The following is a 17,774-nucleotide window of genomic DNA, read 5'->3' as shown; positions in this document are numbered from 1 at the left end:
CTGTCTGTCAGTCAGGTCTACCCTGTTATTCATGCAGTAGAAGAGGGGGCTTACGGGTTGAGGAATTAATCCCAGAGTTCACTACAGTGACCCTATTTTTCATTTCATCATGAAAGAAAATCTCTTTTTTCCCTCCACCCCCTCTGCCTCCCCTTCCCCTTCTCCTTAATAAAGAGATATTGCAGGCAAAAGCTACATATGAGTTCATAGATTCAAAAAAAGTGTTCAGACATACTTAGGAAGGATGTCTGTAATAGCTGTAAATAGGATTGAGAAGGTGGGCTCACTTTGCTACTATGGTGACATTCCCTGGGGACCATCTACATTCCTTGGGATCTGTTGGATGGGCTAGGAGCAAGAAGGTGTGACTGTCCCCAGGTTTCTCACCTCCTGACTTCAGGTGCTTACTAATTCAGATCTTGTACGTGCCTCGTTAGCGCAGTAGTCAGTCTCATAATTCAGATCTTGTGATGAATCAACCATGACCAAGAGGAAGTGGATACATACATACATACATACATACATATATCAAAAAATAATATAGCAAATCCACATTTCATCCAGTTCCATGATACGGTGTGTGCTTCGATTTCAAGAACAAAAATTAGAAATCTTCTTCTCTGATGCTATTTCTCATAAAGGCTCAGATATTAATCTTTTACAGGTTAAAAAGCAGTTCCAAATTTTCTAATCGACATTGTCCTAGACAATAAAGCAGACAAATTGTTTTAATAATACATTTTATTTCTGCCATGGGACTCACTGTAGCTATTTTTGGACTGAATGGAAAAAACCTCTGCCCCATACACATTTTTATTTTTCCAGAACTGGTCCTTGTTTAAGAAGGATTGCTCACCACAGTGGTCTGCAGGGCAAGAGTTTGCTAAGCAATAGAAGAATTCACCCTGGGTTTCAGGGAAATGCTTAACCTACTTGGTAGAACTAATCACTTGAAAGTCTATTAATGGTATTCATTTACATGTTAATGTTCTAGTTACAAAGATGTTTTATCTGTTCTTTGGAAGAGGGGAAACTCTACTTAATTCACTTAGAATCCTTTGTTAACACCTGATAAGTGTCAGGAAGTAATAAAACTTTCCACAGGATCTGGGGAATCTGGAGATTAGTGGCTTAGTTTGGAAGCTCCCACTGCTAACTTACAATACTGTAGCCCAACCTGTTATACTCTATAAAACCCAGACCAAGGTCAAAGGGACAAAGTCCTGGGGTGGGGGGAGGGGACGTGTGGTGAAGTCCAGATTCTTCCCCTCTCCAGCAGGCCAAGCTGTAAAGCCTATCACAGGAGGCTGAGTGGAAAACTTTGGGGAAAGACAAAAAGTTAATGTTTGCCACTTCTCAGGGAATGATGACAGCACCCAGGCAGAAATATCTGGAGCTCAGCAGGATGTGTGAAGACCGGACTGAGAAGGAGAGGCAGGAGGTAGGAAGATGAGTGTGGGAGCTAAGCCGGGTGTCGGGCTTGACAAATTATTATTCGGCTGGCTTGCCTGAATTGTGACATACTATTTATTAAAGTAGAAAGAAAATTTTAAAAAGTGAGATGTCAGCCCCAACCCCAACCTTCCTGAGCACAGGCAGCTGGTGCAAAGCAGCCTTTGCATAGGCTAAAACTCCCAAACAACAGCAGTGTGGGGAAGAAAAAGTCATGGAGCATATGTATTTATTTTTTATTTTTATTTTTATTTTTGAGAGAGAGAGAACATGAGTGGCAGAGAGGGATAGAGGGAGAGAGAGAGAATCTTAAATAGGCTCCATGCTCAGTATGGAGCTTGATACAGGGCTCAATCCCACCACCCTGGGATCATGACCTGAGCTAAAATCAAGAGTTGGATGTTCAACTGACTGAGCTACCCAGGAGCCTTGGAACATATTTAGACTTGTACAGACACAGGTACATGTGTGGCTCCATCACTTGGAATCTGCATGACCTGGAGACATTTCCTCTATCCCTTCAAAACCTCAGAGTTCTTATTGTAAAATGGGATAATGATACAGAAAAGAGTCATTGTCAGGATCAAGGCAGAGTATGGATAGAAAAGCATCTTGCCAATAACTTCCTAACATTATAACTATAACTATAAATGGCGGTTGTGGTGGTGGTTGGATTGATATCTTATAGGTTTTAAGGTTTTATTCAATCCAGTATAATACATGGCTACTGGTCATCAATTTATTTACATTGCGAAATGAACCCTGTCTTCAGGGAGTCTGCAGGCTGCAGGAGTACAGATTCATAACCCAATAACTGAAAGATATTATTGGGGTTAGAGAACACACATGATCATCTTTACTGTAAGGAAAGGGGAAACAAGGGTCAGAAAGTCACATGACTTGCCCAAGGTCATGCAGCCAGGAAGGAAGGTCATAGCTCCATAGCTCCAGCTCAGTACACCTCAAGGATGGCTGCTCTCACCTCTTCTCCTTCCTGGGACACAGTGAGGGGACTCTGAGATTGATGGTCTAGATGGGTTGAGGGACAGAAGGAGGGCTATTGATACGAATCCTGCCAAAATGTTATTGGACTTGGCACTCAAATACAAATTACAATCCAGGAGGTGAAGCATTGTGTTGGAGAGGTGGAGGCCGCCCTGATACCATTTTGGGCTTTGGGGGTGAAGCACCCTGGCTGGGATTCTCAGCTCTCCAATTTCAAGGTTCCAAGGAGAGAAGGCATGGTTCAGGTGTCGTTGACCCCCACGCCTTTACAGCCATGCTGCTTTCCTTGGGCAGGGGGGGGTCTGTTTTGTCTAAGGATGAATGGAGATGCTTCCGAAAGTGGCTACTCCTCCTAGCTGTGGGTCCTGGTACCAGTTTACCTGTTGGCTTAGTTTGGACGGTTACCGAATTCCTATAAGCCTCAGTTTCCTCCTCTGTAAAAATGTGACACGCCCTGCCTTACCTCATGAATTGCATGCCTACCGTGTGCCAGATGCTCTGCTGCTGGGCACTTTACAAATATCAAAAGGATTAGGGAAACCATGGGGCACAGAATATATGTTCCATGAAAGCTGTGAGCAAGTTCAACAGTTCATTTCATCCTTAACCATGATTCCTTCATCATCCCCATTTGACAAATTGGAAAACTGGTACTTGGAGAGGTCAGATAATGGAATGGAGGTCACATGGCTATTAAGAGGTGGATCTTAGGTATAAATCCGGCTTTTCCCACGTTACTATGCTGCCTGCCTGTGAACTAAAAGTACATGAGATGATGATGATGGTCACTTATGGAAGAAGAATGTCAACATTGCCTGCAGCAAAAGACACTTCAACCATCTCCCTCCACTGAGAAAGATAAAAATGTATGGGATTGCCTATGGGCCAACCCTGCAGCTGTCTGCTGGAACCCCCACAAAGCCCCGGGCAGGAATGGGGAGCCAGCTGAAGAATATAAACAGCATTGCAAATGGCCTCTGTTGGAGGCAGCGATGCGCCATTGTCAGAAACAGTGAGCTCCAAGTGCAAGGGTCTGCGTGCCCTGGGTGGTGGCGCCAGTCATCCGCTTACATCTGATTAGGGAACACTGTCACGCTTGGTGGAGGTGCCTGATGTCATGATCAACTCAAGTGACAAGAGTACTCCTTTGGGCTTGAGCCGGCGACGCACTGTGGAAGAAGACAAAACTCTATTCTAGCAGGTGGGAAGTGGTTGGATATAAATATTTTAAGACAACAAATATGATTCAGAAGGCTAATTGGAACGCAATGACGCCATACAGGGCTCCCGGAGGCATGACACAGATGGGAGTAGGAATCTCTGCCTCAGCATTAGAACACACAGTGAAAATCGTGTGGTGGGAGCTGTCCCCTGCAGGGACACTCACCCAGGTCCTCGCTAAAAAGCTGGCAGGTGGGGTAGGGGAGGGGTAGCGTGGAGCAGGAGATGGCCTGGGTTTTCGTCTGGGGTCCGTCTGCCTTCTTGAGAAAGTCCCTTAACCTTCCCAAGCCTCAGATTCTTTATCTATAAAATGGGTGGAGAGTCAAAGTGACAGTGGGCAGGGTTCAGCTAACTGTAACTACCTTTAATGTAATTAACTTAAAGCATTTTACTCCCTCCCTGCTCTCATGCTGTGGGATTCTGGGAAGTTATAGCCACCATTTAGACTTTATGTTTTGTAGTTGAGAGAGAATTGTCTAGGGGTTCAGCATCCAGACTCTGGAGCCAGCCAGACAGCCTGGGTTCAAACATAAGCTCTGCCACTGGGCGTGCTCTGGGCCCCCTGCTTTAGAAGATGCTTCTCTGGCCCTCTTCCATCACTGCCCTTCCCTCCAGGGACCAGGAGGACGCACCCACCTGGAGTGCAGGTTTCTCATTCTAGACCACACTCTGGGGTCCTGGAACCATGGAACTCTGGCTGAATAACTCCAAGTCAGCTTCCAGGATCCAGAAGTCCTCACTTGTGGATCCACACGGTGGCTGTTTGCAGTGGAATGTCTGGAGCTTGGATGTGGGGGCTGAGGCATCCGCATGCATGTAGGAAAGGTCCCTTGCAGCTTAAGACCGGGCTGGGGGGTAGGAAGAAAATGGAGGTAATCTGTGGGTCAGGGACTGCTCTCCCTAAGCCACTGGCTCTTGTCTGGGGCTCCAAGGAGTGTGAGAATTCTGAATTCAAACTGGGCTTTCCAGTCATTATACAGGTATATTTGTCAAGTAGGATGAGAGGACGTATCTCATTTTGTAATTTGTTACCTGGGTTCACAACTTGCAAATATTTAGACATACGGTCTATGGGCCCCCATTGGTACTCTTGCTATGAATGACACACATGTTACCGGGGAGCCCTGACCCTGGGACAATTGCTTAACCTCTTGGTACTAGGTTTCCTCATCTGTAAACCAGAAATGAATTAGAACTAACCTCATAGAGGTGGTGTATGATGAGTTGACACACAGAAACTAGTCCTATGCCCAGTGCATAGTGAACATTCAGTAACACGTTAGCTGTTGTTATTTTTATGTTACCCAGGTCTGGGGTTCTACCTCCCCATACCCTGCAGACTCTTGGTCCCTTGTTATAATGGCTTCACTTTTTCACTCTGTCCTGTCACCTGACACATGGCAGCCTGACCATAATACTGCTTGGTATATTGTTACCTCTTGTGGCCACCTCCAGCCTACATAGCCCTCCCCAGCCTGGATGAATCTCCTGTGTCCTCTTTGGAAGCTCTCCAACTGGGGGACAAAAGACCCATCCTCTGCATGGCTGAAGCCAGCAAACAAACATCTACACCAAGCCGTTTCGGGCACAACCGAAATGGGAAAATAAAGGTCTCTTTAAATATCACCACCCCGGCTGGAGAACGATGCACTATCCCACTTCTAGAAAGCAAACGGATGAGTCTGCAATGCAGGTCCCAGGCCTTGGCCATGTCATTAACTGTCTTTCTTGGAGACCTGACTCATGATAAAAAGCCAGTGGGAAGGACTGCTCTTTCCATTTAACTTTGCTATCATTAAAAAGTCCTCGGTAGTTCCTCCGATATGCTTGTTTTATTTTTCCGGCATCATGCCAGTTAAAAGTAAGATAAATGATAAGTCTGTTAACGAATACCTCAGTTAATTTTATGGCAGAGAGAGCAGAGGAGGGAGCAGGGTGGGACCTTCCCCGTACTGTGGGCTCATAACCGTTTTGAGCATCAAACATTTATTAAGGACCAATAATAAAAGCCCCTGTGATGGTGTAATGGCTCATTCTAAATGCTTCCTGCTAATAAAATGAGCATTGATTTGAAAGACAATATTTAAATTCTATCCACAGTATGTCAAGGAAAGGACAACTGTGGATGAGGCGTGAGAACCACTTAGCCAAGCTGTTTAATCATCAGATGCCCTGCAAATTGTGTGCTCTTGGCAGGTGGGGAATGTTCACTCAGAAGTGCTACATCGGGGGAGGCACACACAGACTGGGTTTCAAATCCTGGCTCCCCATATTTGTGCTGAGTGACTTTGAACTTCGTACACAAACTCTCTAGAAAACAGATATTCATACTCTCTCCTGCGTGGTTTGGGATGATGTACATAAAGTGATGTAGTAGCATTGATACATTGGGAGCTCCCACCCCATTCCCTTGAGCTTGAACATGGTCCTGCCCCCGAAAAAGCAGTCCTCAAGCTTCAGGCCACTTATTGTGCTATGACCAAAGGAGCAGGCTCGGAAGTCAGCACTCCTCTCCCTTGTAAAGAATTGCATCACTGACCACTGTCACCAAACTGGATACATGTCATACGTTTAATTTTTAATATGTTTAATTTTAATGTCATATGTTTTAATTTTTAATAAAGTGAACCTGGCAATGACATTCTCATGAGCATAGTCTTCCACTGGTCCTTCCGTGTCCACCTCAGGACGAAGCCCATACTCCCCAGCATCACATCTGACACCTGCCTTCCACCTCCATGCCTCCCCGCCACCCACCCCCCTTCCACAGGCACTTCTAGCTCTAGCCCCGGGGCTCTGTGCCGACTTTCTGCTTGGCACCTGCATCTCTGCTGGGATAACTCCTTGTACCTTTCGAGGGAGCTGAGGAGTCCTCCCTTTTGGAAGGCCTTCCCTGACATCCCCACCCCACGGAGGGTCAACCCAAGAGCTGTAACCCTTGATTACAACTGGCAGTGATTGCCTTCCATTGACATTGCTTTTACATCTCTCTTGGGCCAAAGACGAGTCTCATCTCTGTAGGTCAAGCAGCTATAGCAACGCTGGGCATAGAGGCAAACAATTTATGGGTTTTTGTTTTTTGTTTTTTGTTTTTTTTTTTTTTTTGACTCAGCTCTCAGTCTCAAGGGAATCTCGTCCAGTCTCAGAGATTTAAAAGCTATCTATATGCTGAGGACTCTCAAATCAATCTGGCCCAGTCCACGCCCCTAACCTCCAGACTCATGTTCCGAACTGCCCACTTACATATCTCACTCAGATGCCCAAGCTTTTCCAGAAGTGAGCTCCTGATGGTCCTTCCCCAACTAGGGAATGGAAAACTCCATCTTTCCACTGCTCAGACCCACAGCCCCAATGCCATCCCTCACTCCTTTTACTCCTCTTACCCCACAGGTCTGCTGTCACCGTGGTTCTGTCCCTCTACATTCAGAACAGATACAGAATCTGACTCCTTGTCCCCGTCCACCACTGTGGTCTAAGCCTTTATCTTTCTCATTGGTTTATTGCAACTTCAGGTAAGGGGCCTCTTCCTGTTTGCTTTTACCCTTGCCTCCTTCAGTTTATTCCCAGCACATCAGTCACAGGGATCCTCTGAAATTACGTGACTCCTCCGCTCAGGACCGTTCAGTGTCTCCCCACCACGCTTAGAGCAAATGCCAAAGTCCTTACCATGATTATCAGGCCCTTACATGATCAGGCCCCTAAGCTCACTTCCACTGTTCTTTGGATACCCCAGGCAAACTTCCCCCTCAGGGCCTTTGCACTGGTTGCTCCCTTTGCCTGGAGTACTCCTTCCCTAGATCCATAAGGCTAGTTTCTTACTTCCTCCAGGTCTTTCTTAAACATCAGCCTCTCAGGGAGGCCTTCTCTGGCCATCTTAAAATTTCTCCTGCCAACACATATTCCTGTTCCCAGACTTAGTTTTAATTCTTAGAACTTATTAATCACTATACTATCTCCTTTACTTATTTATCTTGTTTACTTTCTGTCTCCTCCAGGCAGTGAGAGCATGGATTTGGGTCTGTTATGTTTAATTATCATGTCCTCTGTACTTAAAGCACTGCTGGCCCATTGTAGGTGTCCGTTAAATGTCCGTTAGTTGAATAAATGAATGAATGACAATTTTCGAGAAATTGCTTTCCCGATCTGGGTGGCCAGGGTGTGGCCAGCAGGTCAGTGCCCCCCGCTGGGGGCTCTCTGGGCGGGGGGAGGGGAAAGCCGGGCTCCAGCTGGACCAGGCACAAAGTGTAAAGTGAGCTATGCACCCAGAGTCCTGTTCCTCCATTGACTAGAATTAGAAAAACTGTATTAAAAAAGAATATCGGGGGAAAAAATTAGATACGCGTTTCCATGGAAAGAAAATGTGAGTTTAAGATAATGATTGTGGGTTTCATTATCTACTTAAATAACGCAGTTATCTAAATTTCTCCTTCCAGTTTTATTTAGCTTAATTCTTGCCCTGGGGGTGTGTTCCCTCAGGTCTTTCCAGGAGAAGCAGCGCTTGAAAAGTCAGGGAGAGAAAAAAAGCAAAGAATAGCCCTTAGATCCCACGACAATGAGCGGCTCGCGGTGCCGGCTCAGATGAGCTCGGAACCTTCCCAGGCGCTGAACCGGAGAACAAGAGAAGCCAAAGAACTGGGCGAGACAGCTGGCGGGGGAAAGCAAAAGCCAGAGGGCTTAGAGGAGCAGCTCTGCCCTAATGCTCCCGGCAGAGGTGGCCAGGCCAGCGCGGAGGAAGAGGAAACCCGGCAGAATTCAGGCAGCAGGAGACCACATGGGGATGGGAACTGCCTGGTCCAGGGGTGTGACTTCTGGCCTCCACCTCCCTGTGGTGACTGCCTCTGGCTTGACCACGGCGGCAAAGGTCCTCCTTCCTCTGTGCACCCACAACCTCTTCCTTACTGGGAGCTCCATCAGCGCGTGTAGCACACTGCCCTAGGATAGATGGTTTCTACATGTGTTTTCTGCTCTGGGCTGGAAGCAGCATGACAGCAGGGACCTCATCAGTGGATTTTTATCGTCCCAACAGCTTAGCCCAGTGTCTGACACATACCATATCACATATATATGATGTGATATATACACACATATCTGTACGTATGTTTGCACATGCCTATGTGTGTCTGTGCGTGTATTCACACACCTCTTCAAGTCATAGGTTTTGGGTTGTTCTGGGCAGCAACCCCTCTGGTCCAGCCAGGCCCCAAGCTCCATCCTGGGTCCAGCCCGCCTGGCCAGATTACCCGGAGCCACCTGAGAAGAAACTGGGTCTCTTTAGAACAATGCGGAGACAATGTTTCCTTCTCTCCCCAGTGCCCACCCCTGTCCTCTTGGGATGTGTTGGGGTTGAGCGACCACCCCCTGCCCCTCTTTAATTCCACCCATTGGAGAGGAGTGGCTCATCTGATTGGGGTGGGGGCTGACCTTCACTGGCATCTTAACTATGAGGGGTAGTGATGTACTTCACGGGCGGGTGACAGGCTTCACCTTTGTTTTTGTCCCGGGGCCTCCCCTGCGCCATAGGACAGACGGGGGGACTCACTCCTCTGTTTTTGGCTCACACAGGCTGAGAGCCCTAGAGTGGGATCCAGGCTGTGACTGGCTTGTCACTCTCTCTGGCTATGTGGAGCAGGCCAGTGTCTGGCTGGGTAGGGTTTTCATGGTCTGCTCCGTTGCTCCAGGAGGTTCCAAGGTCTGAGTAAGGCATGAGGGTTATTAGACCCTTGTTTTAGCCTCAGGTAAGCAATGTTCTCCAATCTGGCTGAAGCCAGAAGGCCCTGCATTTTGGGAGTTAGTAAGCATGAACCTGGCCTTGAATCAAGTTATTTGGTTGGCATCCGGCTTTCAATCCTTGCTTCTGTTTTCTATTCATCAGACCTGGAGGGGAATAGGGAAAGCCTTGGGTTGCCTGGCCTCTGAGAATTGGGCTTTGACAGGGACCCTGCACTAAGTCATGTTCTCCTAAGTCTGGATATTATTTGGTCTTTTATCCTGTGAAACATCAAAGTCTTCCAGAAGAACTTAGCCTGTTGCTTTTCTGGTCAGTCCCTACCTGTGCCTCCCTTGTCCAGGTCTGGTCACTTGCTGTAAGCAAGCTCAGTCCTCGTCCAGCCACTAAGTCAATGAGAGGCCAACCTGGCAGAGTGCGAGGAGCCCATCATGCCATCTGGACAGTATGGGAAGGAAGGTCAGCTACTATCACCCCTGGGGTCAACCAGAAAGACAATCTGTTGTGGACATTCCTGGCGTCTACTGCCCAATATCCATTCACCTTCCTGGTAACTAGTCCCCAGTTTCCCTCTTGGGAATCACCTCTGCCACCCAGCCCATGTGCTTCGGATAAAGCAGACTCTACCTAGACTCCAAGGGTGGTGACTATGGCTAACACTAAGGGAACTGGTACATCTGATCCTGTGGCCCAGGTGGTTCAGAGATGAGCATGTGATCCCGATCAAGCCAGCGTTAGCCAAGGAATCTCAATTCGTGTGTGTGTGTGTGTGTGTGCGCATGTGCACGTGTGTGCTGTTGGTGGAGTGGGCTTTCATTTCCATTAGAGCTGAAGCTAGAAGGAGCAGAATTGGGAACTTCCAGTGGCTATCATAAAGGCACAGTCTGGCCAAGATTGAGTCAACATGGAGAGAGATAAACCTTACCTGGGTGATAGCATTTGATCCCTGGGTTGAGCCAGGTCTGAAGGCTCATTGGTCTACCTGGATGGTCTGGTCAGTTCTGAGACCCAATAAGCCCTCTAGTTTACTGAAGCATAATTGAATGAGGTTTTCCCACTTGCAACCAAAAAGTATCCTCACTGATTCAGAGCCTTCTGCCCCTACCAATTGCCATTCAGTAGGCTCTCTCTCTAATCTTTCCCCCGGGGAGTTTGCAGTTTCCTCTCCATCCTCAGAGGTTATCAGCTTGATCCCTTGCTGGGAATAGAGCATCTGCAAACCAGATGCTCAGCCAAACCCTCATCCCTGTGACTGGTCCCTTGAGTATCCCTCATATCCTCTGACACTGAGAATAGCACAACCCACAAGCTCATGCCCTGTGCCCCTTGGAAATGCTGCCAGCATGGATCAGGGATCAGCAATTCCCAAAATATGTTCTGGGGAACCCTGGTCCCATCGGATGCTCTTTTTGGAGATTAAAAAAAAAGGTGTGCAATTTGAAAAAGTTGACAAAGCCCTATATTTTATATTCCTCTCTTGGAGATTCACAGGCACATATGCTTATTAAAGATTCTGATAAGTACTACAGGAAAGAGAAGTGTTTGACACATCATAATTTAGCACTTTGAAACACATTTGACTACTGAACACATATGTTTTTGGTTGTAGGTATAATACCCGTAACAACCCGAGAAGCCCATATTTTAGGAATCTTGATTAGAGTTTGCAGAAGTCCCTTGGATCTGGCAGTTTGTATGACCGGTCTCCTTCTGGGGACCGGCTCTTCAGTCCTGGCTGAGTTTTGATGCCTCCATGCTGGCCTGGTGATATTGACATTATGTCTTCCAGCCAGAGGTCCCAGGGTGGTACAGGGCTGAGACCATGCAGGCGGTGCTGCTTCTTGGCATAGTATTACCAAGGTGACGGCAGCAGGAGACAATTAGACTGGGCTGACTGTATGTTCTTTCCCAGGCCACATGGACCCGTGAAACCCCATTCTGAGACCACAGTCCAGATTTGGCAACAAGAGTGTCTGCACTTACATGTAAACAGGGAGCTTGACACTAAACTGTGATTGATGTTTCAAATCAAATGCTCTCAGGGTCAGGATGGTAGATGAGTTTCCAAGAATCAGGGCCTGTAATGAAACCCGCCAAGGTCATAAAATGCAGGACGGCCACAGGAGGCCTCCTGGAGGCTCAAACCCAGATGACAGGAAGACAGCTAAATTTTAAATCTTTTTTTCCCTCTCTCTCTCTCTCAAAACAGCAGCCTTGTACTTCCTAGGAAACAGAAATGTTTGCTTGGTATTGCCTCATAAATCCTCATGACCCATAAGGAGGTTGAAGGAGCCAGCATGATTTGTTCTGGAATCGGGGGAAGGAGGGGAGAGGGGACAATACCACTGTTGAGTGCCTACTATGTGCCAGTCCCCATGCTAGCAGCTCCATATTCACGAATCTTTTTAATCTTCATACAATCCAATGAGAGAGTAGTGTTTCTATTTTGCTGGGGAGGAAGTTAAGAACCAGAAGGGTGAGTCTTTTTGCCTAACGGAGGTCTTAGGATTTGAACCCATGTCTGTCAGGCATCCAAAGCTGTCCCGGGCAGGGATTTCTCAGTGGAGTATGTCGGTTAGTCGATCTTTAGGTGGGGTTGTTTCCCCTTTCTACCCCTCGACAACCCTTCAGCTCTGTGTCCCAATCAAGGTAGAATATCTTCCATAGGTTCTAGTCTCTCTGACTGAGGGAGGTGAGGATGTGAAGGGATGCAAGTAAACTGGAGCTGGGGTGAAGTTCCAGGTTACCCAGACACCCCGGATTGGAGAAGCTACTTTCAAACTGACCATGCATAAGTTATTAGGGATAAGTATTGCCAGAGAGCTAGCAGGCTGGTTCACACCCAGGAAGCGTCAACATTATTATTATTATTATTATTATTATTATTATTTTGCATATCCCAGTCATTCCAGTGGGTGGTGGTGAAGAGCTCACTGGATTGAAAGCCAAGACATCAGAGGAGGAGCCAAGATGGCAGAACAGGATGGAAGTTTTTTGTGTGTCTTGTGTCCATGAAATACAGACCAACACTAAACCATCCGGCACACCTAGAAAACTGATCTGAGGATTAACACAACAACCTGCACAACCTGAACCACAGAAATCAGCAGGTACGTGGCATGGAGAGGTGAACTGGGGGAGAGAGGAGCCGCAGAGGACAGGGAGCCACTTTTGCGTGCGGAGAGGATGGAGACGGGGAAGGGAGAATATGGGAAAAGCACCCCCCCCCAAAGCAGCTGGAGAGAAAGTGGAAAAGTAGAAACAGACTCAGGGACTGAAATAAAAAGGGGGAAAGGAGAAAAGAGAAAGGAGAGGGTTTAAATTCCATTAAGACCATAAACAGGGGGGGCACAGAGTCTGAAACTCCGCAGCTGATACCTGGTGGTGCTCTGGTGGGAAGGGGGAATCCCCAGGAGCGGAGCGGAGTCCAGGGTCTTCAGGCCACACGGGAAGAGGCGGTTCCCCTGCTGGGAGGACACCTGGTAGAGGCTGTGTGGGTCCCCCAAAGGCAAGGCCCCAGTGGACCTGGGAGGGTACCACATTCACTGGTGCTGGAACAAGGTCGTTAAGGGTGAAGCCTGGTGCCAGATGCACTTCGTGATTTGCCATAATCCCTGAGGTGCTGCTGCTACACCTTCTCGCAAACTTTTTCTGGGGCGGGCTGGCACCTGGCCGTGGTCTCTGGGCACTGGCAGCAGCAGGGTCCCGCGAACGTTCCTGGGTGCAGCCAGCACCCAGCCAGTGCTCAGTGAGACCCTCCGCAGAGGGGCGGAAGGGGTCAAAGCCGCAGTCCCTCAGAAGTAAGTGGTCGGGAAAAACAGCCGCATCTGAACAAAACTCAGGAGGGAGGTGCTGCTTGGGGCTTGGTCACAGACCGTGTAAAAGCGGGGAGTGGACGCCAAAGACAAAGGACAGTGCGTGACTGCTGATCGGGGAGAGCAGAGTTCCGATATTAGAGACTGGGTAGCTGCGTGACGCCATTTTCACCGCTTCTGCGCATGCACATACGCAACTACGAGCGCCACAACACTCCACCCCAGTAAGGTAGCAGCGCCATCTAGTGGACAACGGAGCCGTTACACTGAGCCCCACCCAACTGGGCCAACTTCGCTCTTTAGAACACAAGTCTCTCCGCCTGCTTAGTTTACAGACTATAAAGCGCTTCATAGTCTGACTTCTAGGGAAAAACGAAGTAATTTCAGACGTATTTCACTCTGTTCACCTGTCCATCTATTCAATTTGCTTTCTTTTTTTTCTTTTTTCTCTTTTTCGTTTCGTTTCTTTTTCTTGAATACAGAAAGAGAACAAACATTCATTTTTATTTTCAATTTTATTAAAGATATTTTTATTTAACTTTTTCTACTATATTTTTTACTTTTGTGTAAATTTTTTCAAATTCTATTTTACTTCCATCATTTCATTTTAGTCTTCTTCAGTTGTTCATTTTTCTCAAATTTTCAAAAGATTTCTTTTTTTTCTTTCCCCTTTTTTTCTCTAATCTATCGAGCCCCTTTCAACACCCAGACCAAAACACATCTAGGATCTATCATCATTTTTTCTATTTTGTGTGTGTCTGTGTTTAATTTTTTAATTTTAGTATTTTTAAATTTTAATTATTTTAAATTTTAATTTTTTTACCTCATTAATTCCTTTTCTCCCTTCAAAATGATGAAATGAAGGAATTCACCCCAAAAGAAAGAGCAGGAAGAAAAGACAGCCAGAGATTTAACCAACACAGATACAAGCAAGATGTCTGAACCAGAATTTAGAATCATGATAATAAGAATTGAGTTGAAAATAGATTAGAATCCCTTTCTGCAAAGATAAAAGAAGTAAAAGCTAGTCAGGATGAAATAAAAAATGCTATAACTGAGCTGCAATCTTGAATGGATGCCACAATGGCAAGGGTGAATAAGGCAGAACAGAGAATTAGTGATATAGTGGACAAACTTATGGAGAATAATGAAACAGAAAAAAATAGGGAGATTAAAGCAAAAGAGCATGATTTAAGAATTAGAGAAATCAGTGACTCCTTAAAAAGGAACAACATCAGAATCATAGGGGTCCCAGAAGAGGAAGAGCGAGAGAAATAGGGGTAGAAGGGTTATGTGAGCAAATCATAGCGGAAAACTTTCCTAACCTGGGGAAAGACACAGACCTCAAAATCCAGGAAGCACAGAAGACCCCATTAGATTTAACAAAAATCGATCATAGTCAAATTCACAAAATACTCAGGCAAGGAGAGAATCACGAAAGCAGCAATGAAAAATGTCCCTAACCTATAAGGGAAGACAGATCAGGTTTGCAGCAGACCTATCCACAGAAACTTGGCAGGCCAGAAAGGAGTGGCAGGATATTTTAGGTGTGCTGAATCAGAAAAATTTGCAGCCAAGAATTCTTTATACAGCAAGGCTGTCATTCAAAATAGAAGGAGAGAGAAAAAGTTTCCCAGACAAACAAAAATTAAAGGAGTTTGTGACCACTAAACCAGTCCTGCAAGAAATTCTAAGGGGGATTCTCTGAGGGGAGAAAAGATGATAAAAAACAAACAAACAAATAAATAAAGACCAAAAGCAAGAAAGACTAGAAAGGACCAGAGAACACCACCAGAAACTCCAACTCTACAAGCAACATAATGGCCATAAATTCATATCTTTCTGTACTCACTGTAAATGTCAATGGACTAAATGTCCCAATCAAAAGACATAGGATAACAGAATGGATAAGAAAACAAGACCCATGTATATGTTGTTTACAAGAGACCCACTTTAGACCTAAAGACACCTTCAGATTGAAAATAAGGGGATGGAGAACCATCTATCATGCTAATGGTCAACAAAAGAAAGCCGGAGTAGCCATACTTATATCAGACAATCTAGACTTTAAAATAAAGACTGTATCAAGAGATGCAGAAGGGCATTATATCATAATGAAAGGGTCTATCCACCAAGACGACCTAACAATTGTAAACAAATGTGGGAGCACCCAAATATATAAATCAATTAATCACAAACATAAATAAACTCATTGATAGTAATACTATAATCACAGGGGACTTCAACACCCCACTCACAGCAATGGGCAGATTATCTAATCAAAAAATCAATAAGGAAACAATGGCTTTGAATGACATACTGACCAGATAGACTTAATACATATATTCAGAACATTTCATCCTAAAGCAGCAGAGTATACATTCTTCTCCAGTGCACATGGAACATTCTCCAGAATAGACCACATACTGAGACACAAATCAGTCCTCAACAAGTACAAAAAGATCGAGATAATACTGTGCATATTTTTACAACACTATGAAACTCGAAATCAACCACAAGAAAAATTTTGGAAAGGTAACAAACACTTGGAGAGTAAAGAACATCCTACTAAAGAATGAATGGCCTAACCAAGAAGTTAAAGAGGAAATTAAAAAGCTCATGGAAGCCAATGAAAATGATACCACCACTACCTAAAACCTCTGGGATGCAGGAAAGGCAGTCATGAGAGGAAAGTATATAGCAATTCAGGCCTTCCTAAAGAAGGAAGAAAGATCTCAGATACACAACCTACCCTTACACCTTAAAGATCTGAAAAAAACCAGCAAATAAAACCCAAAACCAGCAGAAGACAGGAAATAGTAAAGATTAGAGCATAAATTAATGCTATCGAAACAAAAAAAACAAAAAACAAAACAAAACAAAATAAACAGTAGAACAGATCAATGAAACCAGAAACTGGTTCTTTGAAAGAATTAACAAAATTGATAAACCACTAGCCAGTTTGATCAAAAAGAAAAAGGAAAGGACCCAAATGAATAAAATCAAGAATGAAAGAGGAAACATCTCAATCAACACAGCAGAAATAACAATAATAAGAGAATATTATGAGCAATTATATGCCAATAAAATTGGCAATCTGGAAAAAATGGACAAATTCCTAGAAACATATACACTACCAAAACTGAAACAGGAAGAAATAGAAAAATTTGAACATACCCATAACCAGTAAAGAAATCGAATTAGTAATCAAAAATCTCCCCCAAAAAAACAAGAGTCCAGGGTCAGATGGCTTTCCAGGGGAATTTTACCAAACATTTAAGGAAGAGTTAACACCTATTCTCTTGAAGCTGTTCCAAAAAATAGAAATCAAGCTCTGCGAACATGGCGCTACGAGCGGTGTGGAGCATGCGGTCTGCGGCCTGCAGCCTGCGCGCCGCCTCCGCGCCCACTGCGCCCTGCCTGCCGCGGCCCTGGGGGCTGAGGGCGGGCGCCGTCCGGACGTTGTGCACAGGCTCCGCTCTGCTGTCTGTGCGTAAATTCACAGACAAACATGAATGGATAACAACAGAAAATGGTATTGGAACAGTGGGAATCAGCAATTTTGCACAGGAAGCTTTGGGAGATGTTGTTTACTGTAGTCTGCCTGAAGTTGGGACAAAATTGAACAAGCAAGAGGAGTTTGGTGCTTTGGAAAGTGTGAAAGCTGCTAGTGAACTCTATTCTCCTCTATCAGGAGAAGTAACTGAAATTAATGAAGCTCTTGCAGAAAATCCAGGACTTGTCAACAAATCTTGTTATGAAGATGGTTGGCTGATCAAGATAACACTCAGTAATCCTTCAGAACTGGATGAATTGATGAGTGAAGAAGCATATGAGAAATACATAAAATCTATTGAGGAGTAAAAATGGAACCCCTAAATAAACTAGTATGAAACAACTTAATCTAGCATAGTTGTCTTAAATTAATGGTGCACAGAGGATTTAAAATGGCAACTTTTAGCAATACCAGTGCAAAAAGAAACTACTTGGCAACAATGTTAATGAAAGAGAACACCCCTTAACTTTCTAACGATTGCCTATAAACACAATATGTATATTTTTTGCAACACCCGATGATTTTTAGGCTAGGCTCCAGTTATACTATTCAGAATCCTGAAATTAGCTGTGGTTAGAAATTAGTTATAAAAACTATGTAATTCCAGGATAACAATGTCATCTTAAACCTTTGGAAATTTTCACTTGCTTACATCTATACCTGGATTGGGGTCAAAATACTTAAATGATCTGTCCATTGGAAATAAGTGGCAGTGGAGAAAGGTCTGTTAGTTGTATAGTGTCAGATAAAGAACAATATTATCTTAATTTTGTAATATACTGTGCTTGCTGGTGCTATTTTTATATGGTGAAGCAACAGCCTTGCAGGAAGATAGTTTAATAAAACATTCAACTTCATTAATCATGTAAAAAAAAATAGAAATCGAAGGAAAACTTCCAAACTCTTTCTATGAAGCCAGCATCCCCTTAATTCCAAAACCAGACAGAGACCCCACTAAAAAGGAGAACTATAGACCAATTTCCCTGATGAAAATGGATGC

At 45.0% G+C, this 17,774-nt stretch overlaps 2 protein-coding genes across 2 annotated transcripts in view; one reads left to right on the top strand and one right to left on the bottom strand.

The window, feature by feature from the left end:
• Positions 1–17,774, bottom strand: part of LOC109251923 (acid-sensing ion channel 2) — a 268,037-nt gene that overhangs the window by 164,528 nt on the left and 85,735 nt on the right. The gene's annotated exons all lie outside the window — the stretch shown is intronic.
• LOC128774232 (glycine cleavage system H protein, mitochondrial-like) lies at positions 16,557–17,121 on the top strand. Its single transcript, XM_053892823.1, has one exon. It carries the CDS (start codon positions 16,561–16,563, stop codon positions 17,080–17,082), a length of 522 nt encoding a protein of 173 aa, XP_053748798.1. The 5' UTR covers positions 16,557–16,560; the 3' UTR covers positions 17,083–17,121.

Source organism: Panthera pardus, unplaced genomic scaffold, assembly GCF_024362965.1.
Source record: "Panthera pardus isolate Hobbes unplaced genomic scaffold, ASM2436296v1 HiC_scaffold_3, whole genome shotgun sequence".
NCBI classification, from domain to species: Eukaryota; Metazoa; Chordata; class Mammalia; order Carnivora; family Felidae; genus Panthera; species Panthera pardus.
Note: the sequence above shows the minus strand (reverse complement) of the source record. Positions and strands in the feature narration are given on the sequence as shown.

Excerpts from the sequence above, each read along its gene's own strand:
- LOC128774232 (XM_053892823.1), top strand. The coding sequence starts at position 16,561 with ATGGCGCTACGAGCGGTGTGGAGCATGCGGTCTGCGGCCTGCAGCCTG.